General features: G+C 37.7%; 1 protein-coding gene and 1 long non-coding RNA gene across 2 annotated transcripts in view; one reads left to right on the top strand and one right to left on the bottom strand.

Annotated features, from left to right (window-relative positions):
• LOC148312311 (uncharacterized) overlaps positions 1–9934 on the top strand; it is a 122719-nt gene extending 112785 nt beyond the window's left edge. The window contains exons 5-6 of the long non-coding RNA XR_015839250.1: positions 9472–9502; positions 9874–9934. This is a non-coding gene — a long non-coding RNA (uncharacterized LOC148312311). The remainder of the gene's footprint in view (positions 1–9471; positions 9503–9873) is intronic.
• On the bottom strand, positions 44–21408 carry LOC148312310 (sorting and assembly machinery component 50 homolog B). The gene is made up of 12 exons (XM_088277464.1): positions 21278–21408; positions 18156–18260; positions 17538–17660; positions 16750–16845; positions 16228–16312; positions 14979–15108; positions 14037–14142; positions 13513–13600; positions 12526–12707; positions 9935–10087; positions 4359–4485; positions 44–1837 (listed from the first exon to the last, which is right to left on the bottom strand). Exons 1-12 carry the CDS (start codon positions 21296–21298, stop codon positions 1650–1652), a joined length of 1404 nt encoding a protein of 467 aa, XP_088133590.1. The 5' UTR covers positions 21299–21408; the 3' UTR covers positions 44–1649.
• Positions 21409–27390: the final 5982 nt, after the last annotated feature.

Here is a 27390-nt window from a genome sequence, read left to right as displayed (position 1 = left end):
ACGCGACCAGTGCCTATTATACCTTATCCTTACCCAACCCTACCGCCTATACTGATTTAAAAGTCTGTGCACGCCACTGGTTAGGGCTGTTATCAAATAATGCATGTAAAAAAAATGTATCCACACTTCCTTAGCAGACAACATGTTGAAAATCATCCTTATTTGAATTGCCGACATGTTGAATTTCATTCTCATTTGAAATGCCGACATGTTGAATTTCATTCTCATTTGAAATGCCGACATGTTGAATTTCATTCTCATTTGAAATGCCAACATGTTGAATTTCATTCTCATTTAAATTGCTGACATGTTGAATTTCAATCTCATTTAAATTGCCGATATGTTGAATTTCATTCTCATTTAAATTGCCAATATGTTGAATTTCATTCTCATTTGAATTGCTGACATGTTGAATTTCAATCTCATTTAAATTGCCGACATGTTGAATTTCATCCTCATTTGAATTGCCGACATGTTGAATTTCATCCTCATTTGAATTGCCGAAATGTTTAAAATACAGATAAAATAAAATAAATTTAACGGCCATTAATGAAGTCTTTAGCTATAAATTAGAGAGATCGTAAGCCCTGTAAATGCCCAGACTTCCGTATTCTTCTTCATCTATGTCGAGATATCCAAGACTTGTCAACAAGGATTTGGACACATCCAAAAAAGTTGCGAGGTAAATATTTTCATTAATTGATTCGGCAATCACTTTGTGGTAAAGCCTATCCATTTTAAATCAATGTTTTACTTAGTAAATACCACTATTTCTTGAAATCCTGAAAACTTAGTGCTTCAAATTTAAATTATTTAATAATATGTTTTTATTAACGGTACGTTGAAACGCCCGCGCGTATTTGAATCGCAGTTAAAATGCGTATGAGTTTGCAGTCCACAGGAAGTTGATGCCCAGGCCAAACTGTATTCCGTATAAACAGTTTATATTTAGACCTGAAGATGGAAGCATAGCTTCCGAAACTAGTCGTGAAAGTAAAATATATATATTTTTTAATTAAAAAGAGAAATATTTGCGTTTTTATTATTTACACAAATGTTTCAATTTCATACTATTTCTGTGAGCCTAAGCGGGTCATTATTAGAAATAGGTATCAAATTGTGGTAGAGTGAGTCCGCAGCACTAACCACGGGACCACAACGTGAAATTTATCTGTTAATTCTAACCCTTATCCGCACCAAATGGTGCATAGGGCACTGCATCGTATAGAAGCAGTGTTATCCGGATCGTTAAATACGTGAAGAAAAGGTGATCAGATTTCCGCTTCAGGTACCAGTCCAGGGTCATATTAAATAAATATCAGACTGAAAAATCGCTAATATTTATTTTGACCCTCTTGGGAATCGAACTCGGGACCCTCCAGCACGGTAGCCTGGCGCGCTAACCGCTACACTATGGAGGTGAACTAAAATTTGTTAATTGCTTGGATTTTTTTTGTTATTAGTACAAATTTGCTTGGTTTTTTAGGGTAAGTCTTTCAAAAATACGTCGGAAAATAAAGCATTACGAAATAGTGTTATTTACTCAGTAAAACATCAATTAAAAAAGGAAAATATATGTTTTTTTTTCACGGTACGTCGAAACGGTCGCCCGTATTTGAATCGGGTCGAAATGCGGATGAGTTGTCAGTCTACAGGAAGTTGATGCCCAGGCCAAACTGTATTCCGGGCGCGACCATGTCTCCGGGCCGATGCCAGATCGGGAAGCAGTAGTTGAGCTCCAGCTTGGCGATCCCGCCGATCCGGAGCGCTATCCCGAGCCCCGTGGCCAGCCGGATGTCCTTGGTGATGGCCTCAAGGTTCTTGTCTGCGTCCTGGTCTGGAATCCGCAGAGGAGAGATGTTGCCGTCACTTGTTATGAAACTATTTCACACATATCGCTCACTCCTTTCAACAACGTCATATATCAAAAAACTTGATTTTTCAGGAGATCGTTTTCAAAGTTTAAAAATATAATAAAATGTATTAAAAGTAAAATCAAGCTACTTATTGTAATTTTTACGGTGCAACAGATCTTTTAAGGTAAAACCTGAAGGTTTTTTTCTCCATTTGAAATATATTTAGTTTATTTAAAAAAAAAACAATTAAACAATACATTGTCTTCGAAATGCAAAAACAACACTTTCTGCCCTGTAGCGGGTAAATATTAAGTTAAAAATATGGCACTTTTGCTGGGATATAGTACATTTTCTGGGCATTCCGAAAACATGCACAACTGAAAATTGACAATTTTTGATTTATGACGTTCTTGAAAGGAGTGAGCGATATGTAAATATATATTTTTTTCCTCAATAAAATATTTTGCTTGTAACATTATGGTATGAAATAATAAAAGGTAGTAATGAAGAAGACAAAAACTCTAACTAACTAACTAACCATCACGCCGCTTTTCCGCAGGGGTAGGCAGAGAGAATAGAACATCACTCTATCTTTGCAAACATTCTTCGCCTCTTCCACGTTCATACATCTCCTCATACATCATTCATTCATTCATTCATCATTCTTCATTCATCTGGGAGGGTCCGATACCTTGCGGGAAACCCGCCTGGCACAGCGCGGGTGTAAACTGTGCACCTTCGAGTTAAGCTTAGACTATGATGTTCTCTGCGGTAATCTATCTCCTCATACATACCCGCCGATTGTTACAACTCCTAACCTGACCACTTTCAAGTATTTGGCATACCTGATCGTGCCATGTTTTTCTCGGTCTTCCTCTGCTCTTTTTTCCACTTACATTCGCCTCATAAATTTGTTTTACCGTTCTTTCCTCACTCATTCGTTCTACATGTCCAAACCATCTCAACGCACCTTTCTTAATTTTATCGATAATGCTTATCTCAGCTTTGCATTCCTTCCTTATTTCACTATTCGCACATCTATCATACATCGTTTTGTCGCACATTCTTCTGAGAGATCGCATTTCGACTGTAAAAAAAACTCACTTCCTAGACACAGTTTTGTCCACAGAAATTCATACCATGCTAGGTCAATGAATATGGATTAATGATACAGAATAAAGAATAATGATAATGTCACCTTCTGCGTTTGTCTCGTGTGTGAATCCGTCCGTGCGATGATCTTGTGTAAGCATGATAAGAAAATAAAGACATGCGTGGATAAATGGTATACAACAGAAACCCTATGTATGGAAGCGAAGCATAGAGTTGGCAAAAGGAAGATATAGGTAGACTGAATGCAGTCGGGATGCCATCTCTCAGTGCGGCAAGACCGTGTATGGTAGATGTTCTGATGGTGATATAAGGAAAGGGTGCAAGGCTGAGATGAGCACTATCCAGCAAACTAAGGAAGGCGGCTTGGGATGGTTTGGGAAGGATGAGAGTAGACTGGATGCAGTCGGGATGCCATCTCTCAGTGCGGCAAGACCATGTATGGTAGATGTTCCAATGGTGATATAAGGAAAGGGTGCAAGGCTGAGATGAGCACTATCCAGCAAACTAAGGAAGGCGGGTTGGGATGGTTCGGGAAGGATGAGAGTAGACTGGATGCAGTCGAGATGCCATCTCTCAGTGCGGCAAGACCATGTATGGTAGATGTTCCAATGGTGATATAAGGAAAGGGTGCAAGGCTGAGATGAGCACTATCCAGCAAACTAAGGAAGGCGGGTTAAGATGGTTTGGGCATGTGGATCAAATGAGTGAAGAAAGAACAGTAAAACAAATTTGTGAGGCGAATGAAGTCGGAAATAGTAGCAGAGAGAGACAGAAAAAAACTTGGCATGATCAAGTATTTCAAATACTTAGGCGTGGTCAGCTCAGGAGTCAGAATAATCGGCGGATATCGCTCACTCCTTTTAACAACGTCATATATAAAAAACTGTCAATTTTCAGTTGTGCATATTTTCGGAATGCCCAGAAAATGTTCTATATCTCAGCAACAGCGGCATATTTTTAACTGAATATTTACCCGCTACAGGGCAGAAAGTGTTGTTTTAGCATTTTGAAGAAAAGGTAATGTTTAACAATTTTTTTAAATATACTAAATATTTTTCAAATGGAGAAAAAAACCTTCAGGTTTTACCTAAAAAGATCTGTTGCACAGTTAAAAGTTCAATAAGTAGCTGGATATTTTTTTTTAATACATTTTATTGTATTTTTATACTTTAAAAACGATCCCCTGAAAAATCAAGTTTTTTGATTTATGACGTTGTTGAAAGGAGTGAGCGACATGCTTCGGCAAAAAGCATCAATTTTAGTTTACTATAAACGCGTTCATCTCAAAACTACTGTATTTAACTTGCGGCTATTTGCCTTAGTAATGTGACAGAGCTGTGGTTTCGTCAAGACGGCGCAACATGCCACACGGCGGGTTTGTTTGTTTACCTGCGCTAACCGGACCCGTGTTCCCACCGTTGATGAAGAAGTGTGCCCGGAACAGGTCCCCAAATCCCCCCTTACCAGGCCGGAATGGCAGAGGAGTGTATATGTGAATTCCGGACGCCCAATAGAACTGGAAATGAAATAAAACATATCATAACATTTTGAGTATGTCCAAATACTTGTTCACAAAATCTGGATTATCACCTATTACAGGAGTTATTTTCATATTATTTTTTGACATCTCGTCAAAGATGAAGAAAAATACGGAAGTCTGGGCATTTACGGGCCAGTAAAAAGCTTCCTTTCATCTCACCAATAGATGTCTCTAGTGAAGTTCTAGTGAATCAAGAATGATGTCTCGAAATTTTCGTCCGCCTCCGTGGTGTCATGTCCGCCTCCGTGGTGTAATGGTCAGCGTGTTTAGCTACCGTACTCGAGGTCCCGGGTTCGATTCCCAGGGGGGGGTGAAAATAAATATTAGTGATTTTACACTGTAATATTGATTTAATATTACCCTGGACTGGTTCCTGAAGCGCAAGAGTGATCACCTTGCCTTCATGTAAGTAATGATCAAGATAAAACTGCGTCAATTCGATGCAGTGCCCTATGCACCATTGGGTGCGGATAAGGGTTATAATAATAAAAAAAAGTCTCGAAATTGGTTCATATGTATAGAACTTCCAAGAATTTGAGTAGTGTGGTTGTCGATAATGGGTAGAATCGGTGAATGTTACACGTGTGTAAAGTGATCACTTAAACCAGCCTATGACGGTCGTCGGCCCCGTAAATGTCCAGACTTCCATATTCTTCTTCATCTTTGATGAGATGTCAAAAAATAATATGAAAATAACTCCTGTAATTGGAGATAATCCAGATTTTGTGAACAAGTATTTGGCAACATTCAAAATGTTGTAAGGTTCATTAGATTGAATTCTATATTTATTTATGTATATGTTAATACGTGACGCATTTTTATAAAACACTCTGATATCGCTCACTCCTTTCAAGAACGTCATAAATCAAAAATCGTTGATGCACATTCAGTTGTGCATGTTTTCAGAATGCCCAGAAAATGTACTATATCCCAGCAAAAGCGGCATATTTTTAACCTAATATTTACCCGCTACAGGGCAGAAAGTGTTGTTTTTGCATTTTGAAGAAAAGGTATTGTTTAATTATTTACATGATCATTTAAACATATCATAATTCACCCTTTCTCTTGAGGAAGGTATTAGTATAGCCGTGCCCTGTAGGCTGTGATATTTTTAACATAAATAAAACCTTAAAAAAAGTATATTTTTTTGTAAACAGATACATATAAAGGATATCACGAAAACTTACCACTCTAAGAATTAAATTTCAAAAAAATGGGTGGACACACGTACATGCACACACACACACACATACACACACACACATACACACACACACAGTGCACACACACACCATGTTATCGGGCTTATGACCTGTCATAGGCTGGTCAAAGTAGCCACTTTACGCAGGCGTAACATTCACCATTCTACCCATGATTGACAAACATACTACTTTTTTTTTTATTTATAACCCTTATCCGCATCTAATGGTGCATAGGGCACTGCATCAAATTGACGCAGTGTTATCTTGATCATTACTTACATGAAGGCAAGGCGATCACTCTTGCGCTTCCGGAACCAGTCCAGGGTAATATTAAATAAATATTACAGTGTTAAATCACTAATATTTATTTTCACCTCCCCCCCTGGGAATCGAACCTGGGACTTCCAGCACGGTAGCTAAACACGCTGACCATTACACCACGGAGGCGGTCCAACCATACTACACAATTGAAATTCCTTCACACATCGCTCACTCCTTTCAAGGACGTCATAAATAAAAAAATTGTCAATTTTCAGTTGTGCATGTTTTCGGAATGCCCAGAAAATGTACTATATCCCAGCAAAAGAGGCATATTTTTAACTTAATATTTACCCGCTACAGGGCAGAAAGTGTTGTTTTTGCATTTAGAATAAAAGGTATCGTTTAATTATTTTTTTGAATATACTAAATATTTTTCAAATGGAGAAAAAACCTTCAGGTTTTACCTAAAAAGATCTGTTGCACAGTAAAAAGTTCGATAAGTGGCTTGATATTTATTTTTAATACATTGTATTATTTTTTTAAACTTTAAAAACATTCTCATGAAAAATCAAGTTTTTTGATTGATGACGTTCTTGAAAGGAGTGAGCGATATCACTAATCTCATCATACTTTATGTGTGACCTCACTGGAGCCACCTATGGTTGGTTTGAGAGAACCTTTACTTAGATCAGAGATACTTTTATTTAAATGTAGAAGAATGCGGAAGTCTGGGTATTTACAGGGCTTACAATCCGTCATAGGCTGGTTCGGTAAGGATCATGCGTACTTTTAAAAGGGTCTGTGCTATGAGAAGCTCACTCAAATCAACCATGGATACTGCCGTGAACTCGCACTTCTAAAATTAGCAAGTAAGAGACTTTGAAAACAACTTTAAACTTCATTTCTTCCATGCCCACTGCTAAGGTGGAGCGTATGGCCACTACAAGACGTCTCCAAGCCACTGTTGAATAATCAACAGTGTTTCCATTAACCTTTTAAACGCGTTAACTTTGTTCCTAAGAGACGCCCGTGCGCGGCGGTATTTCGCCGTTTTTTAAATGATTACTTTTATCATGTATTTAGTTAAGAAACGATTTATTTTCCTAAACAAAAACGTTCAATGGGATTCATTGTGCCTTTTTGGTACTCTATAATACACGTGTGTCACATTATTCTTGAAATATATCGTAATATAAACAAATTAGATCGTAACATAAATAAATCAAAGCACGCATCGTGTGTCACTCTTACCCACTGGCGATGCGTAGCGTCGAGAGTGAGACAGATATAGGGCATGATTATGGCGCGGACTAATTACCGACCGCAAGAAAAATCAGGGATCTGTTATTTTATTTATCCTTGTGATGTTACAAATTATTAGTCAGATATTTCAACAGATGTCATAAGGCCGAGGATTGACGTATTATTTTATCCAAAGTTCCACACCATGAAAAAATCCCTCCAAGTTGAACTGAGGTTCGAAACTTGGAGCAAAGTGAAAACACAAACGCTTATGTCAGCCGCGTATGGGGCATGTCTTGTAAAAACACAAACGGTTATGCGAGCCGCGTGGATCCGGTTAAATAAAAGCATTAAACATTAAATAAAAGCTCTCTCGATCTAACATAGATGGCTCTTGTGTACTGTACTCCACTCATATGTACTGTGTCACCACTGTACATCAATCATATAAGTAGAAGTTCCAAAAATTTGAGTAGTGTGGTTGTCCATCATGGGTAGAATGGTGAATGTTGCACGTATGTAAATCGATCACTTAAACCAGCCTGTGACAGGCCGTAAGCTGTGTAAATACCTAGATTTCCATATTCTTCTTCGTGAGATGTTAATATATAAGATATAAATTTTCCAGGTCAGCTGATACATCTCGGCTGTCCAAACTCAAAACACAGTAAGGAACATTTTTATGTAGTATGTTTTTTTTTGCATTCTTGGACTAAGTAGAATCTACTTAGTCCAAAAATACAAAAAAAATATATCTCACTGTGTTTTAAGTTTGGACAGCCAATCTCCTGTTAGCGACATTTTCAAAATGGCGGAATTTGAAAGCAAAACCCAAATTCAGCCTCATCATCACCATCAAAAAACTTCTTACTTTTACACCATCGATTCTAGTCTCTGAGTAATCGCACTGAAAATAAACAAAAGGGTCAAAAGGTCTGCGTAATCGGAGGGCATGTATGACTAGATGTATGGATGTGAAGGAGGCGAGGAGCGTGTGCCAGGACAGAAGAGTGTGGCGTTCCATCCTTTCTGCCTATACCCCTGCGGGGGAACGGCGCGATGGTGGTAGTGGTATTAGTATTGATGATTATGCCTGTAGGAAGAGCTACCGCTATTTTGAACAATATCACATTGGATATTGATCTGTTCCATGTGTCCGAAGGAGTTTTCCGAAGCGGGATTCTTCTACACCTTTAAGTGTTCTTGCTTATTTTTAATATATACGCCTTGAATATTGTTTGTTATGTACATATTATTTTTTTGTTGAATAAATTGAAATTGAAATTGTCAAAATAAATATGAGTGATTCGCAATATATTGAGTGCGTCCAAAGACTTGTTCACAAATCTGGGTTTACTTTTATTTTTGCTGACCATTCTCTCATGACTGTGTAGGCGTGTAGCTACAAGCTACTACACTGCCAAGTTGGCAACACTGAAAATACGAATTCGCCACGGAGATTCCCGAACGAATTCAACAAAAGCGGCCGACCGAAGAGAGGAGGCCGAGATTCGCCTGCATCGTTTGGTTCTAAAGGACGTGTAACTAGCTTCACATTTTAATTCAAAGTTTCATTAGTTAATTAGACTAAATTAAAATAGTTAATATCAATAGTAATTGAATTGTAAGAACTTATATAAATAAACGATCTGTAAGTAAGAATTCTTTAAATATCCTTTTGTGGCTTCCCGTTTTAATAACACACAACACAAGGTGACCAAAATTGCTTCTGGACCAGTCCAGGGTAGCATTAAATAAATATTATAGTGTAAAGTCATAAATGTTTAATAAAAATATATTTTTTTATTGAATTATGTTTCACATTTATTGTCCGCCTCCGTAGTGTAATGGTCAGCATGCTCGCCTACCGTTCTGGAGGTCCCGGGTTCGATTCCCAGGGGGGTTTAATAAATACAAGTGATTTTTTCACTCTAATATTTATTCAATATTACACTGGACTGGTACCTGAAGTGGAGGGCTGATCACCTTTCCTTCGTGTGTAAACGATCGAGATAACACTGCGTTTATATGAAGCAGTGCCCTATGCACCATTGGGGTGCAGATAAGGGTTTTATATAGTAAATACAACTATTTCTTAAAATCTACTGTGACACGTGTTTCGATGCATTCGGCATCATTTTCAAACACCGTAAGAAATAGTGGTATTTACTAAGTAAAACATTAATTAAAAATGGATAGATTTTACCACAAAGTGACTGCCGAATCAATAAATGAAAATTTATTTTTTTTATTTCAGAGGGAGACCGAGAAAAACATGGCACGATCAGGTATGCCAAATACTTGAAAGTGGTCAGGTTAGGAGTCGTAACAATCGGCGGGTATGTATGAGGAGATGCATGAACGTGGAAGAGGCGAAGAATGTTTGCAAGGACAGAGTGGTGTGGCGCTCTATTCTCTCTGCCCACCCCTGCGGGGAAGCGGCGTGATGGTTAGTTAATTAGTTAGTTAGTTATTTTTTTTTATTGAATTATGTTTTACATTTTGTTTAATAATGTCGTAACATCGCTCGCGGCGAGCATCCGAAACTATGGATGGAACGCTCGGCTCGCTGTACCGACTGCCTGAATGCTCGCATCGTAACGCGTTACGTTACCGTCAAATGTGGAGGTCAGTCTCCACCATAAAGTTCTGTTTGCAGAAACTCCCTCACAGCCAGGATGAAGTTATTCAATGACTGGAAATTAGCGGGCATTACTTACATTGCTGCCGAGGGCGTTCCCTTCGCACTGCGGGCCGACGCCTCGCTCGCGGAAGCCGCGGATGCTCTGCGGCCCTCCCACGTAGAAGTGCTCCGTCAGATTGGTGCCGTAGAAGTCGTTCAGAAGTCCGATTTGAAGACCGCCCTGGACCACCTGAGATCCGAGCACACAAAAATTACCATCATCAATGGTGATTTTATTGAACTGTTGGGTAATATATCCAAAGCAAAACAAGGTTTTTGTTGGATTGAATTCTACTACAACATTTTGAGTGTGTCCAAATACGATGTTAAAAAATAATATGAAAATAACTCCTGTAATTGGAGATAATCCAGATTTTGTGAACAAGTATTTGGACACACTCAAAATGTTGTAAATAAATTATCTGGTCAAATTAGAAGCTTAAATAAAAATGAAAAAGGTATTTTCTGGCGTTTCTCATGTGTGTGATTATAATCCAGGATTCGGACCTCACATACTAATATAAGAGTTTCTGCTTAGTAAAAAGCTTCTTTACGTCTCACCAATAGATGTCTCTAGTGAAGTTCTAGTGATTCATGAACAAGGTTTCTAAATTGGTTCATATATATATATATATAACTTCCAAGAATTTGAGTAGTGTGGTTGTCAATAATGGGTAGAATTGGTGAATGTTACACGTGTGTAAAGTGATCACTTAAACCAGTCGATGACGGTTGTCAGCTCCGTAAATACCCAGACTTTCATATTCTTCTTCATCTTTGATGAGATATCAAAAAATAATATATATCTTAATATGTGACGCGTTTCGTCTTCTTAGGACGTTATCAAACATTCATAAGAACACGAAACGCGTCACGTATTAAGATATACATAAATATATGTAGAATTCAATCCAACAAAAACCTTGTTTTATTTTGGATATATCACCCAACAATTCAATATGGAATTCTACCAACTGTCTGCAGTTACAATAAATAACTAATTTTTTTCACAACGTTTCGAGTGTATCCCGATAGCTACTTGTTCATAAATGTCTTCTTCTAACCCTTATCCGCACCCAATGGTGCATAGGGTACTGTATCGTATTGACGCAGTGTTGTTTTAATCGTTAGTTACATGAAGGCAAGGTGATCACTCCCGCGCTTCAAAGGCCAGTCTAGGGTAGTTTTAAATATTTTTAATTATTTATTTAATTAATAAATACGACGATTATTAAAAATCTACTGTGACACGTGTTTCGATGCATTCCGCATCATTTTCAAACACCGTGTGATGTGGAAAATGATGCGGAATGCATTGAAACACGTGTCATAGTAGATTTCAATAAATAGTGGTACTTACCAAGTAAAACATTAATTAAAAATGGATAGATTTTACCACAAAGTGACTGCCGAATTAATTGATAAAATTAGTATTAAATAAATATACGAGTGTAAAATCACCCATATTTATTTTCACTCCCGCCTGAGAATCGAACCCGGGACCTCTAGCACGGCAGCTAAATACGCTAATCAGTACGCCACGGAGGCGGACATAAATGTACACATATGTAAAGTGATCACATAACTAGCCTATGACATGCCGTGAACCCTGTAAACACCCAGACTTTCATATTCTTCATCTCTGTCACGATATCAGTGTGGAAGTCTGGGTATTTTCAGGGCCTACGACTCGTCATAGGCTGGTTCGGTAAGGATCTTGAACACATTTAAAAGGGTTTTTGCTAAAGCTTGCTCAAATCAACCATAGATACTGCCCAGAGCTCGTGATTTATAATTGTGTGTATGATGAATTATATAAATGAATAAAAACAGAAATTCATTTATTCTTTAAAAAATGTTCTCCACACACAGTCGGCACGAAATCTGTGCTGAATTCTCTTAGCTGTTATTAACCTTCCCCTCCCGGTGAAATATATATTTACTACAACTTGACTTTTCAAATGAGAATATCAATATATAATAAATATGGGCCGAGAATTTTTGTATTCCTCCGTAGCGATGCCCAGAAAATGTACTATACCCCAGCAAAAGTGGCATATTTTTAGCTTAATATTTACCCGCTACAGGGTAGAAAGTGTTGTTTTTACATTTTGAATAAAAGGTACTGTTCAATTGTTTTTTTAAATATATAAAATATTTTTCAAATGCAGAAAAAAAAATTAGGTTTTACCCAAAAAGATCTGTTGCACTGTAAAAAGTTCATTAAGTGGCTTGATATTTATTTTCAATACATTATATTATATTTTTAAACTTTAAAAACGATCTTCTGAAAAATCAAGTTTTTTGATATATGACATTGTTGAAAGGAGTGAGCGATATGTGGTAAGCCCAGAGTTGTTCACAAAGATTTGAAAACCCTCGAAATGTTGTGAATAAAATAATAGCTGTTAAATTATCTTGGTTTGGGTGTTTCTAAATGTGTTAAACAGGGTTGTGTAATGTCACCGTAGCTGTTTAATCCAATTATTGTATAAACGCCTTTGAGGCAGTATTCTTCGCGAATGGCGCTACATAAATTATCATTATTTTGTCATTATTATAGAATGTTATCCTAGCGGAATCGTATGAGAAAGAAGAGAGAGCGATATAGGGAATATGAACGCTAACCAGTTGCTCGGCCAGCTGAATGTTGTGCTGCAGGAAGAGGTCGTTCTTGAGGAAGGCCATGCTGCCGCCGAGGCCAGACAGCTCCGAGGTGAACTGGACCAGACTGCCCAAGGTCGGGAATATCTTGTCGTCCCTGCCGTCCACGGAGACTATGTGCCTGATGGCCGACTTCATCGTGGGACCTGACCAACACAAGTTCAAACATCGTCCGTTTCAAGAGCGTTAATGTTGAGGTAATTTCAAGAGCCTCCGTAGTGTAATGGTCAGCACGCTTGGCTACCGCTCTGGAGGTCTCGGGTTCGATTCCCAGGAGGGGTCAAATAAATATAAGTGATTTTTTCACTGTAATATTTATTCAATATTACCCTGGACTGGTCATCTGATCACCTTTCCTTTGTGTGTAAACGATCAAGATGACACTGCGTTTACATGAAGCAGTGCCCTGTGCACCATTGGGGTGCGGATGAGGGTTTTTAATTTCAAGAGTGTTACCGTTAAGGTGGTGTCCGCCTCCATAGTGCAGTGCTTAGAATGCTAGGCTACCATGCTGGAGGTCCCGGGTTCGATTCCCAAGAGGGTCAAAATAAATACTAGTGGTTTTTTCAGTCTAATATTTATTTAATATCACCCTGGACTGGCACCTGAAGCGCGAGGCTGATCACCTTTCATTTGTGTATTTAGCAATCAAGATAGCACTGCTTGTATACGATGCAGTGCCCTATGCGCAATTTTTTCTTTTCTTTTAAAAAAGTAAAATATTTGTGTTTTTATTATTAACACAAATATTTCAATTTCATACTACATATTTCTGTGAGCCTAAGCGGCTCAATATTAGAATCAGGTAGCAAATTGTGGTAGAGTTGAATGCCATGTGAATCCCCAGACTCCCATACCATTGGGACATCAATACTATCAATTCCAATGTAGAAAATCATGCCACATGCGTCGCAATGACAGATGGAAGATGAGTCACAACAGATTAATCACCTGCGCTCTCTCGCACGGCAAACGACGTGTTTCTGGATAAGACATTCGTCTCCCGGAACAGTCCTTCCCATTGCAGATTGTGCAGCGTCTGAAATATCAAAAGGTTTATATATACAAATTATTATATACAATACTTTATTCATGTATTCAAAGGAGCTACTACAAGTGTTCCTTCCTGAGAAGGGAACCAGATAATCATCAAGCCACTCGCCGTAGTGCTAGGCAGAGAGAGAGAGAGAGAGAGAGAGAGGGAGGGAGAGGGGGAGAGGGAGAGAGGGAGAGGGAGAGAAGGAGAGGGAGAGAAGGAGAGGGAGAGAGGGAGAGGGAGAGAGGGAGAGGGAGAGGGAGAGAGGGAGAGGGAGAGGGAGAGAGGGAGAGGGAGAGAGGGAGAGGGAGAGAGAGAGAGGGTGAGGGAGAGGGAGAGAGGGAGAGAGGGAGAGAGGGAGAGAGAGAGAGAGAGAGAGGGGGGGGGAGAGGGAGAGAGGGCGGGTAATCTCCGGACTTCCCGGTAAATAGGGACATACCTTGTTGGTGCTTTTGAAGCCCAGGTCCAGAAGAAGGCCTCTGTCGAGCTGCCGAAACCCGGACCAAGGGAATTCTCCTGTGTGCTGAATGAGACTAGCGCTCAATCTGGAATATGGCAATACCAAAAACATTAACACACTGTTGTCGGGCGGTTTTGTTCATCGACCCCTCCCCTAATTATACTCTGGCAGTCTGCCGCCCGACCCTCAGTATACTAATCACAAGTAGCCGCAACACCCAATTCCCATCTGTACAATGTTTGCAGGCGTCTCTCGCGCTCTACCTAAAGTAAGCAAATAGAACGCTCGCAAGCGTCTCCCGCTCTCTACCGACAGTATGGAAAAGGACCCTAATTATACTCTGGCAGTCTGCCGCCCGACCCTCAGTATACTAATCACAAGTAGCCGCAACACCCAATTCCCATCTGTACAATGTTTGCAGGCGTCTCTCGCGCTCTTCCTAAAGTAAGCAAATAGAACGCTCGCAAGCGTCTCCCGCTCTCTACCAACGGTAGGTAAAAGGCGCTTTTAAGCGTTTCCCACAAACAATATGTTAGGTGAGTTTATTTACCAACGTAACTAACTGACCATGACGCTGGTTTGCCACAAGGATAGGAAGAGAGAATTGAACGCCACACCACTCTGTCTTTGCAAACAATCTTCGCCTCTACAACTTTCATGCATCTCCTTGTCGATTATTGACTCCTGACTTACTCAAATTTTTGGAACTCTGCGTGACTGGTCATTAAGGTGTTAATATTAATATCGTTATTTCAATACAGTTGATAAATAGTCAAGACTGCGTAATTAATACTAAGCTCCCGTCCATTCTGCCTCCTGACAGTCGGACTCCACAGGCGCATGCTTATCACGTGTAGCGCACTTGGTACACTCTTCGCGATTACAAGGAACCGGCGAGATACGAGGAACAGTAGTACTCACACGGGCTGCAGCTTGGAGTTGGGATACGGCTTGGTGAAGGACAATGAAAAGTTGGAAGACTTCCTGTTCCCGAGACTGTATTCGCACTGCACCCGCTCTCCCCGTCCCAGGATATTCGGCATTTTCAAACCTGCAAAGGGCGACGGGTCAGAAGACAAACCAAGGCCAGTTATAGCCATAGACATAGGTCATGTATTCGCAAGGCCTGTTGACGTTTGACCTATTGATTTAACCTCATCTATTAGGTCAAATCTAAGGCAGTGGTTCGTAACCTGGGTTCGATGGAACCCCAAGGGTTCGGTGAGTCAGCCTCCCGGGTTTGGCGGAGGTCAAAATACACCTCGACTTATTGTACGACACACTGATTTATCCAATCGATCTAGTATATTATACTAGAGGAATATATCATATATTATGAAAAATGATACGACGTACGATATATTCATTTATCCAATAGATTAAGAGGAATATATCAATCTAACAATACATTCTTCCAATCAACCTTTTAACCGCGTTAACTTTGTTCCTAAGAGACGCCCGTGCGCGGCGTTATTTCGCCATTTTTAAATGATTACTTTTATCATGTATTTAGTTAAGAAACTATTTATTTTCCTAAACAAAAACGTTCAATGGGATTCATTGTGCTTTTTTGGTACTCTATAATACACGTGTGTCACATTATTCTTGAAATATATCGTAATATAAACAAATTAGATCGTAACATAAATAAATCAAAGCACGCATCGTGTGTCACTCTTACCCACTGGCGATGCGTAGCGTCGAGAGGGAGACAGATATAGGGCATGATTATGGCGCGGACTAATTACCGACCGCAAGAAAAATCAGGGATCTGTTCTTTTATTTATCCTTGTGATGTTACAAATTATTAGTCAGATATTTCAACAGATGTCATAAGGCCGAGGATTGACGTATTATTTCATCCAAAGTTCCACACCATGAAAAAATCGCTCTAAGTTGAACTGAGGTTGGAAACTTGGAGCAAAGTAAAAACACATTTGCTTATGTCAGCCGCGTATGGGGCATGTTTTGTTAAAACACATACGGTTATGCGAGCCGCGTGGATCCGGTTAAGGGCTCGATGAACGGGCACATGAAGCTGGTGGGGTTCGGTAGCTTCAACACGGTTAAGAACCACTGATTTAAGGATATGAAGATGTATCACACTAAATCTAGTCCAGGGGTGTCTAAAGCCGTGACCTGCGAAGAAGAAAAGAATTTTTTTACTAACCTACAACAAGTGAGCCTTCATTCTTGCCCACCATGGTGTTGACTCCGCCGATAACCCTCGATAACTCCTTTACGTGAAACGTAACCTAGAAATTAATTAACAATTTATTTATATTATTTATTCTATCACAGGATTATTCACCCTACGGATGATGTCAATATTATAGGAGTTTAAACATCTATCGTTTATGTCGCTTCTCCGCAGGGGTAAGCAGAGAGAATAGAACGCCACACCGATCTGTCTTTGCAAACAATCTTCGCCTCTTTTACATTCTTGAATCTCCCTCATACATACCGGATGATTGTTCCGACTCCTGACCCGACCACGCCCGAGTATTTAAAATACATACTTGACCGTGGTCATTTTCACTCGGTTTTCCTCTGTTTCTAAATTCAAAAGCATTTTCCACATATTAATATATATTTGTTTTATAGATCTTTCCTGACTCATTTGTTCCACATGCCCAAATCATCTAAATACACCTTTCTTTTTTAAAAATTATTTTAATAATTCAAGACTTACCTCAAATCCATCCGGGCTTGCATTCGGCCCCTTGGAGACGTCTATATACACCCCTATGGTGCTGAAACATCCCATAGAGTCAAGTTTGGACCTAACCTGCAAATGTTACAAACACTCTCAGCTTACTTGTAGCTACAATAGGACATGCCTCGTGCTATATGAGTTGCGCTATTTGAGATATCAGAGTGGAGGAAATTCTTCTTCTTCTTCATTCCCATGTTCGCTCCCTAGGTGGAACATATGGCCAACACGAGACGTCTCGCCTTTCCGGCGCCCTGGAAGGCCGCTGACGACCATTCACCGACTATACTCAGCGGAACTTCGAGACGCCGGACTGACTTGACTTGACTTGGGAGGATGCTAAGGAGGAAATAGATATCCGATAACTAGCTGGTATCCGTTATATTATATAAAGTTATATTAGTCCGCCTCGGTAGTGTAATGGTCAGCACGCTCGGCTACCGTTCTGGAGGTCCCGGGTTCGATTCCCAAGGGAGGTAAAAAAAATATAAGTGATTTTTTCACTGTAATATTTATTCAATATTACCCTGGACTGATACCTGCAGCGGAGGGCTGATCACCTTTCCTTCGTGTGTTAACGATCAAGATAACACTGCGTTTATATGATGCAGTGCCCTATGCACCATTGGGGTGCGGATAAGGGTTTTCATCTTTATCTTAAAACGGACATTAGGTAATAAAAATAATCTGACCGGGAGATATGCGTCGAGCGAGACCAAGGAAGATTTGAATGAAGAATTAGATAAGATTAGTTAAAACGGAATCACCTTATCGGCTTTGATGATGACTTCCTCGAAATCCGAAGCGTGGAATAAATCGTTGACGGATTCGTTGATGATGTCGTCTTTAGTCCGCCCGAGACCATCGATAAACACATTGTCCACTCTTGCCTGGAAAAAATATCAGAAGTTATGCAGTTTTCTGTCACTCGCGAAATTATAAAATACTTGCGTATACCAGAGTCGATATATATTTATTTTTAATTTATTTATTTTAGGTACGTTGTGTTGCTTGAGCCCAGTACAAAAAAAAATAGATCTGTATTTGGTCAGCACGCTCGGCTATTGTTCTGGAGGTCCCGGGTTCGATTCCCAAGGGGGGTAAAATAAATATGAGTGATTTTTTCACTGTAATATTTATTCAATATTACCCTGGACTGGTACCTGAAGCGGAGGGCTGATCACCTTTCCTACATGTGTAAAAACGATCAAGATAACACTGCGTTTATATGACACAGTGCCCTATGCACCATTCGGGTACGGATAAGGGTTATTATTATTATTATTTATGTGCGAAACAGCGAATTGTGCGAAAGTCGAATGTGCGAAAGACGAGGTCCGTCTGTACATCGATTCTCAGCACTTAATAAAAGATATTTGACTTACTTTTACATCGCCGTATTTAAACTTTGGCTGGTAGGAATCGTCGGGCTTCAAGGAGTCAAAGTCAGGCCCGTTTCCGGAGTCAAAGAAGGGTTTATTCTTTCCTTCCTAGAAAGTAAATCATTATTATCATATTATTTTTTGACATCTCATCAAAGATGAAAGAGAATATGGAAGTCTGGGCATTTACGAGGCTGACGGCCGTCATAGGCTGATTTAAGTGATCACTTTACATTCGCCAACATTCCCCAATTCTACTCATTATTGACAGCGACAGTACTCAAATTCTTGGAAGTTCTATATATACATGAACCAATTTAGAAACCTTGTTCGTGAATCACTAGAACTTCACTAGAGACATCTATTGGTGAGATGTAAAGAAGCTGTTTATTAAGCGGAAACTCTTATATTAGTATGTGAGGTCCGAATCCTGGATTACAATGACACACATGAGAAATGCCAGAAAATACCATCTTCATATTTATTATTTACGCTTATAATTTTACCAGATAATTTATTTACAACATTTGTGAACAAGTATTTGGACACACTCAAAGTGTTGTACATTATTATCACTTAATACATTGTAGTCGGGCGCTTCGAACAATAGACTCTAGCTTATAGCGGACGTTTTTCGCGATTAGCGCAAAAATATATCGCTTCCTTAAAATTGACACAATTTCTAAACCAAATAATATTTTCGATTGATATTTTCAAAGAAATCATATATGACATTTGATCATCAAAAGTATTCCGTATTTCACAATTTTAGAAGTATTGTAAACTCTTAAAAATAGTCTTCCCCTCCGAGGTATCATTCCCTTTACAATGCTTATAAATTCAAATAAAAAACACCAAACAGTAAACAAAACAGTCCAAGCGGTATGAAAAATAGTCCAATACGTGAAATGACTCAAACTAAACTGGAGATTGAGATCGCATAAAAACTCTAGATTTCTGGCGATGCCTTTACAAGCGACACACTAGCCAATCCGGACAAGGCATCTCAAATAACGTGGACAGACTGTCGCCTAGCACCCAGGTAGCAGATTACCCTTCAACGCGTTTTATTTCACACTGATAACAAACCCGTATATTGCCGTTTCCCGCCAATAACCGTCAGTCGACAAAAACGGCATTTGCCGTGTCCCGCAGTTGACCGACAGTCCGCGAAAAACGGCAAATGCCGTGTCCCGACAACAACGTGTTAACACATTTCGATTTTATAATTGTGTACATATAGTTTAGATCTTGGCAAAGAGATTGGTATCTAATATATTCTTACAATAATTAAAGAAAACACTTCGTTTTTTACCACTTGAGTTTAATTATAGACTACATGTTTCAGAAGCTAAACTTCCATCATTCAGGTCTGTATAATAACTAAAATATAAAATTGTTCTATAAATAAGGATAGGGGGAAAGTAAAGGGAAGGGGTTAGTCAAGGAACGGAGTTTGAAAACAAAGGAAAAATTGAAAGCAATGGCGAAGAATTTTGAAACAATATATTATTTAATAAATTATTATTAGAATTCAGGTTTTTTTGTATTTCTAAATTTTCAAGATAATTCATAATTTGGCCTTTATATGGAACAAGGTATAATAATTTTAATTTATGGGAGTGAAATGAGTGATTAGTATCTATTATATGATTTGCAAATTCCGAAAAATAATTACTAACAAGACCGCTTTGATGTTCTTTAATTCTAATCTTTAAATTTCTCGCAGTTTGGCCAATATATTTTCTATCACAATCTCCACACGAAATTTCATAAACACCACTTTTTTGTAATAAATCAATTTTAGATTTTAAGTTATCGAGGATTAAATTAGAATTAAAGAACATCAAAGCGGTCTTGTTAGTAATTATTTTTCGGAATTTGCAAATCATATAATAGATACTAATCACTCATTTCACTCCCATAAATTAAAATTATTACACCTTGTTCCATATAAAGGCCAAATTATGAATTATCTTGAAAATTTAGAAATACAAAAAAACCTGAATTCTAATAATAATTTATTAAATAATATATTGTTTCAAAATTCTTCGCCATTGCTTTCAATTTTTCCTTTGTTTTCAAACTCCGTTCCTTGACTAACCCCTTCCCCTTACTTTCCCCCTATCCTTATTTATAGAACAATTTTATATTTTATATTTTAGTTATTATACAGACCTGAATGATGGAAGTTTAGCTTCTGAAACATGTAGTCTATAATTAAACTCAAGTGGTAAAAAACGAAGTGTTTTCTTTAATTATTGTAACATGTCTTACCACAAAGTTAATGCCGAAACAATAAATAAAATAATATATTCTTATTATTTATTAAAATATTATTAAGCAATATCCCCTTCATCCTCCCAAGTCAGACCGCGTCCCGAAGTTCTGACGAGAACCGCCGACGAATTGTCAGCAGTGGTCGGGAACCTGATGCCTTGCAAAGGCAAGCTTGGTGGCGGCTCTCGGGAGGCATGCGGAGTACATGGCCAAGCCAACTGAATCGCCTTTTCTTGACGACAGTAAAATTATTAATCATATAAAAACATAAAATAATTCCTTCAGTAAAATTACTAACCATATAAAAACATAAAATAATTCCTTCTTTTCTGCAAAACCATGCAAAATCGCTGCAGACCAAGCAAAAATAGCCAAACTTCAGCGTGGATGAACGTAGTAAGAAAAGTTTTTACTTCACAATCAATATTTACATAAGTTTAAAATATTTATCCAATTTGTGATTAAATTCATTAAATGTGTTATTATTTTTATATGATAAAGGAAATAAGATAAATATGTATTTCCTAGCATATAAAACTATTCGGTACATGTTTTATTTGTAGCTAATACACTTCTTCACTACAAATTTGTTTAACAGTTCTCTATAAATTTGTATAGTAGAGCACTGTTTGCAAATAATATCCACTAAATAATCTATATAAATTTTTATTATTGATATAAAATGCATAAAACGATCGTAGTTGACACTTTTATGTTAAAATAACATCATTAAAAATACAGACAGTTTGAATTCGTATAACCTCAATTATCGGGTATTGTGTAATATGACAGATCGATAAGAAAAACAAAATTAGAGGCCGGTTTTGATAAATAATTGAAAGTACCTTTGCGTGGACGGTGCCCATGATATTTTTTTTATATTTATCAAAAGTCAAAAGGAAACTCGGCGAATTTTTCCAAATTAAATTTTTCCACGGAACTGTTCCAATTTGTTTTCTTTTATCGGATGGTATTGCCAACCTAGAAATTAAATAGATTTTAAAGTGTCCAATAAAAGTACTTGCTCAGAATGATCTGTCAGATTTTAGTATCTTTATTTATTTTTTTCTGCTATCTCTACTCCTCTTATATCATTTATTTATTGTTATTATAATGTTTTTTGTTTGTTACAGATTAAATCACTCGTAAATGAGTGGAGGCTTAGTAATAAAAACTGTGTGCCTATTCATCTGAATCTATTTAGCTAACACAAACACGTATGCTCCGATAGAGAACACGAGGCGAATTGACTACTGCTAAAGTAGTCAACAAACACCCGTTTTCACTGATGTTTTCTGCTTTCGGAATTCCGAATGCTTAAATAGCCTCACAAAATTCCGAATGCGAAATTAAAGTGAAAACCCTTAGTTTTTTATAAATTTTCCATCGCTGGGTATTGTATTTTATGTGAATTCTATGTACACGGAATTTGCCAAGCGACAATAAGATAAATTTGGAAGCAACTCCATTTAATATGTGCTTTTTTATGCTTTCAATCCTTTCACTTTAGGTTTTTATAATGCTATTGGGTGTAACAATGACGTAATTACACATTTTAAAAAACAAGTTAAATACGTCAAAATGTGCGGAAAGACTATTTACAAAGGGAGAAACATGAACAGAATTGATTTTGTGGTGAAATGCTGCGAGATGGCGCGAGTTTCATTATAGAATTAAGTAAAATGGCGCCATTTCTCGACGTGCCCTACGTTAAGTGCTCTAACTACATTTTTGTGAATTTTGAGATATTTGGTGTACGTTATCAACTGACTGCTATCTACAAATATAAACAAACAAAAAAATTAATTACGCCTAGTTTTCAGGCGTATAAGACACTATCTACATGGAATTTTCGAAATAAACTGAACTCTTAAACGTTAACTACTTAATTTTGACAAAGCATAAAGTTTTGAAACGAATACATTATTTTATCGTGTTTTTGAATGTATAATGCTTGTTTGGAATTTCAGATAAAACCGTTAGTTAATACATAAAAATACGTTGAAAAAATCTTCTAAGATCTCTCCTGTAAAGTAACAAATTTGCAGATAGAGTAATTTACGTAGGGGCCGTCGTTCTGTTGCTACAACGTCTGAATGGTTTCTCCTGTAATATTTCTAAAAATGTATTCACGCAATTGTTGCATCAAATAAGCTATATATTTACCTAAACATATTGTAGCATACGTTCGACATCAGAGTGCCATAAGGAATAAACAATTTTGATTAGCTTGAAGGTTAATCTGGCTGAAGAGATAATAAATCTATGACCCCGTTAATTGACAATGAGTGATTAGTTTAATATTATGTAGAATGCAGTTATTGTAAACCCGCATAAAAACATAAACTGGTAATATAAAAAAAAACTGCAGTTCTATGGAAATATTAACAGCTGAATGTTTTCACTCATTTCCCGCCAACATTAATAATAGATCTTTTGACATCTCATCAAAGATGAAGAAGAATATGGAAGTCTGAGCATTTACGGGACTGACGACCGTCATAGGCTGGTTTAAGTGATCACTTTACGCGCGTGTAACATTCACCAATTCTAACCATTATTGACCGACCACACTACTCAAATTCTTGGAAGTTATATATATATATATATATATATATATATATATATATATATATATATATATATATATATATATATATATATATATATATATATATATATATATATATATATATATATATATATATATATATATATATATATATATATATCGCTCACTCCTTTCAAGAACGTCATAAATCAAAAATTGACAATTTTCAGTTGTTTATATTTTCAGAATGCCCAAAAAATGTACTACAACCCAGCATAAGTGGCATATTTTTAACTTAATATTTACCCGCTACAGGGCAGAAAGTGTTGTTTTTGCATTTTGAAGAAAAGGTATTGTTTAATTATGTTTTTAAATAAACTAAATATTTTTCAAATGGAGAATAAACCTTCAGGTTTTACCTCATAGGATCTGTTGCACAGTAAAAAGTTTAATAAGTGGCTTGATATTTATTTTTAAAACATTGCATTATATTTTCAAACTTTAAAAACACTCTCCTGAAAAATCATGTATTTTGATTTATGACGTTCTTGAAAGGAGTGAGCGATATGTGAACCGATTTAGAAACATTGTTCTTGAATCACTAGAACTTCAGTAGAGACATCTATTGGTAAGATGAAAAGAAGCTTTTTACTGAGCAGAAACTCTTTTATTAGTATGTGAGGTCCGAATCCTGGATTATAATCACACACATGAGAAACGCCAGAAAATATCATTTTCATTTTTATTATTTAAGCTTATAATTTGACCAGATAATTTATTTACAACATTTTGAGTGTGTCCAAATACTTGTTCGCAAAATTTGGATTATCTCCAATTACATTTGATGAGATGTCAAATAATAATATGAAAATAACTCCTGTAATTGGAGATAATCCAGATTTTGTGAACAAGTATTTGGACACAACAATAGTGATCATGTTTAATATAATTTATGATATAAACAAAATGTAATAAACAAAAGATTTTTCTAAACTTTTTTTGAAAATACAACAATAAAGTTTTGTTTAAATCAATCTGTACATATAAAAGCCTTTTTTCTGCACAGCGAGTCATACCTCAGACTAACTAACTAACTAACTAACCATCACGCCGCTTCCCCGCAGGGGTAGGCAGAGAGAATAGAGCACCACACCACTCTGTCCTTGCAAACATTCTTCGCCTCTTCCACGTTCATGCATCTCCTCATACATACCCGCCGATTGTTACGACTCCTAACCTGACCACTTTCAAGTATTTGGCATACCTGATCGTGCCATGTTTTTCTCGGTCTTCCTCTGCTTCTTTTCCCACTAACATTCGCCTCGTAAATTTGTTTACCGTTCTTTTCTCACTCATTCGTTCCACATGTCCAAACCATCTCAACACACCTTTCTTAATTTTATCGATAATGCTTACCTCAGCTTTGCATTCCTTCCTTATTTTACTATTCGCACATCTATCATACATCGTTTTGTCGCACATTCTTCTGAGAGATCGCATTTCGACTGCATTCAGTCTACATTCATCCTTCGTTTGCCAACTCCATGTTTCACTTCCATACATTAGAGTTGGAACCAGGACTCCGTTGTGCACTGCCAGTTTAGCTTCCGCTGATAGGTTTTTATTTGCTATAACTGATTGATGTCTTACCTTAGGATGTGCATAAACGTCATAACTGTACCTAGTAAAAAAAACGGCAAATTTTTAGCATTATACTCGATGAGACGTTATCTACCACACTAACCTTGAGCCATTGCCTGAAATCTTGAACAAATATCATTTGATTCATATGTAACCTACTAACCCATATTTTTCCGTCTGATAAGCGTTTAATTAGTTTTTAAAACATATCACTATTTTCTCGAATTATTTTAAGGGCTCTAATTTTTGCCTGTGAAAATAAATATTTTTTATTTAAAACTAACTAACTAACCGTCGAGAGAGAGAATCGAACGCCACACCACCCTGTCTATGCAATTATTCATTCACCTCCTCATACATTCCCGACGATTATTACGACTCCTGACCCGGCCGATTTCAAGTATTTGACATACCTGATCGTACCAAGTTTTTCTCGGTCTTCCTCTGCTTCTTTTTCCAACTACATTAGCCTCATAAATTTGCTTAACCGTTCTTTCCTCACTCATACGTTCCACACATGCCCAAACCATTTCAACACACCTTTCTTAATTTTATCGATAAGTAATGCCTATCTCAGCCTTGCATTCTTTCCTTATTTCATCATTTGAACATCTATCAAACATCGTTTTGCCACACGTTCATCTGAGGAATCGCATTTCGACTGCATTCAGTCTGCTTTCACCCTTCTTTTGCCAACTCCATGCTTCGCTTCCATACAAAAGGGTTGGTTAATTAGTTAGTTTAGCTTAATTTCATAAAAATGACCTAAATGGCCCTTTTTTTTGTTCTAAAAATAACTTTAATTTCATAAAAAATGACCTAAATGGCCCTTTTTTTGTTCTAAAAATAACTTAAATTTCATAAAAAATGACCCAAATGGCCCTTTTTTGTTCTAAAAATAACTTAAATTTCATAAAAAATGACCCAAATGGCCCTTTTTTGTTCTAAAAATAACTTAAATTTCATAAAAAATTACCTAAATGGCCCTTTTTTGTTCTAAAAATAACTTAAATTTCATAAAAAATGTCCTGGCCCTTTTTGTTCTAAAATATCTTTAATTTCATAAAAAATACCTAAATGGTTCTTTTCCTGTTCTAAAAATAACTTAAATTTCATAAAAAATGACCTAAATGGCCCTTTTTTTGTTCTAAAAATAACTTTAATTTCATAAAAAATGACCTAAATGGCCCTTTTTTTGTTCTAAAAATAACTTTAATTTCATAAAAAATGACCTAAATGGCCTTTTTTGTTCTTCTTCAATGTTCAATAAATAAATTATCTTCTTCTCCGTCTTAATCCTCATTGCTGAGGGCTGCGACCCTTGCAGAAGCAATGACTCTTCTCCAGTTATCCCTTGACTGCGCTGCACGTAGCGCTCCAACCACTGAGGTGCCTGCTGCTGCCTTAATTTGATCGGTCCATCGTGTGGGGGATCTTCCTCTCCCTCTCTTTCCCTCCAGGCTACCGATCACAACTAGGCGTTCCAGGCTATCCTCGTTGCCACGCGCAACGTGTCCAAAGAACTGGAGAATCCGTCGGGTACAGATATTGGCCAGAGACAAGCCATCCAAGCGTAGTTCCTGGCGAATGGACTCATTGGTGCGTCTAGCTGTCCATGGAATTCGGAGCATGCGCCTCCAACACCACATTTCGAAGGCATCAATTTTTCTCCTTTCTGCTGCTTTTATAGTCCATGTTTCAGCAGCATAGAGAAAAATGGAGTGGACCAAGCTCCTGACAAGCTTCATCTTGGTGTTGTTACTCACACCCCGGTCTTTCCAAATTTTGTCTAGCTTAGACATGGCACTTTTGGCGATGGCGATACGACGTCTAATCTCTCCTTCACAAGTTCCTTCATTGCTGATTTGAGATCCAAGGAACTGGAACTCGTTTATTATCTCTAAACCTTCCAGTGAGTTCCCGAGATCACCAAACTTCTTAGATCGATCTATGATCATGATCTTGGTCTTGCTTTGGTTAATCTCTAGTCCCAGTGCCTTGCTCTCAATCTCTACTCGTTTAAGGAGATCTACCATCTCTTTTGGGTCTTTGGCCAGAAGTGTTGTGTCGTCCGCATATCGTATATTGGACAGCTTTACGCCACCAATGGACACTCCTCCATTCAATTCGTAGAGAGCCCTGCGCATGATGTATTCCCCATAGATGTTAAACAGGTCAGGGGAGAGTATGCATCCCTGTCTTACACCTTTCTCAGTGGGGAAGCTTGCAGTGTTTATGCCATTGATTCTTACGATTGCCTTACTTTGGGCATAAAGTCCATGGATGAGTTTTATCAAATGGGATGGGACTCCCATCTCCATGAGTACTTTCCACAGATGTTCCCACTTCACGCAGTCGAAAGCTTTTTTGTAATCGATAAAGCATAAAACTGTTGGCGTCAGGAACTCTCGGCTTTTTTCGATCACTTGGCAGATGTTGAGGATCTGCTCTCTTGTTCCTCTTCCTTTCACAAAACCAGCTTGTTCCTTTGGTATTTGCCATCCAATGTAACTGTGTAATCGTGCTTTTAGAACATATAGCATTATCTTGCTGGTGTGAGAGATAAGTGCTATTGTCCTATAGTTTTCACACTTTTTGGATGAGCCTTTTTTGTGAAGAGGAATGAAAACAGATTCAGCCCATTCCTGAGGCCATGTTCCCGTTCTCCATATGAGGTTGCAGAGATCCAGCACTGTTTTTATGCCCTTATCCCCTAGTTCTTTTAGAAGCTCGGCCTGTATGCAGTCATTGCCGGGGGACTTGTTG

Source organism: Brachycentrus maculatus, unplaced genomic scaffold (assembly GCF_059751285.1).
Source record: "Brachycentrus maculatus isolate JH-2025_06_01 unplaced genomic scaffold, ASM5975128v1 h1tg000043l, whole genome shotgun sequence".
Lineage (NCBI taxonomy): Eukaryota > Metazoa > Arthropoda > Insecta > Trichoptera > Brachycentridae > Brachycentrus > Brachycentrus maculatus.
This window is presented reverse-complemented; position numbering and strand designations above follow the sequence as displayed.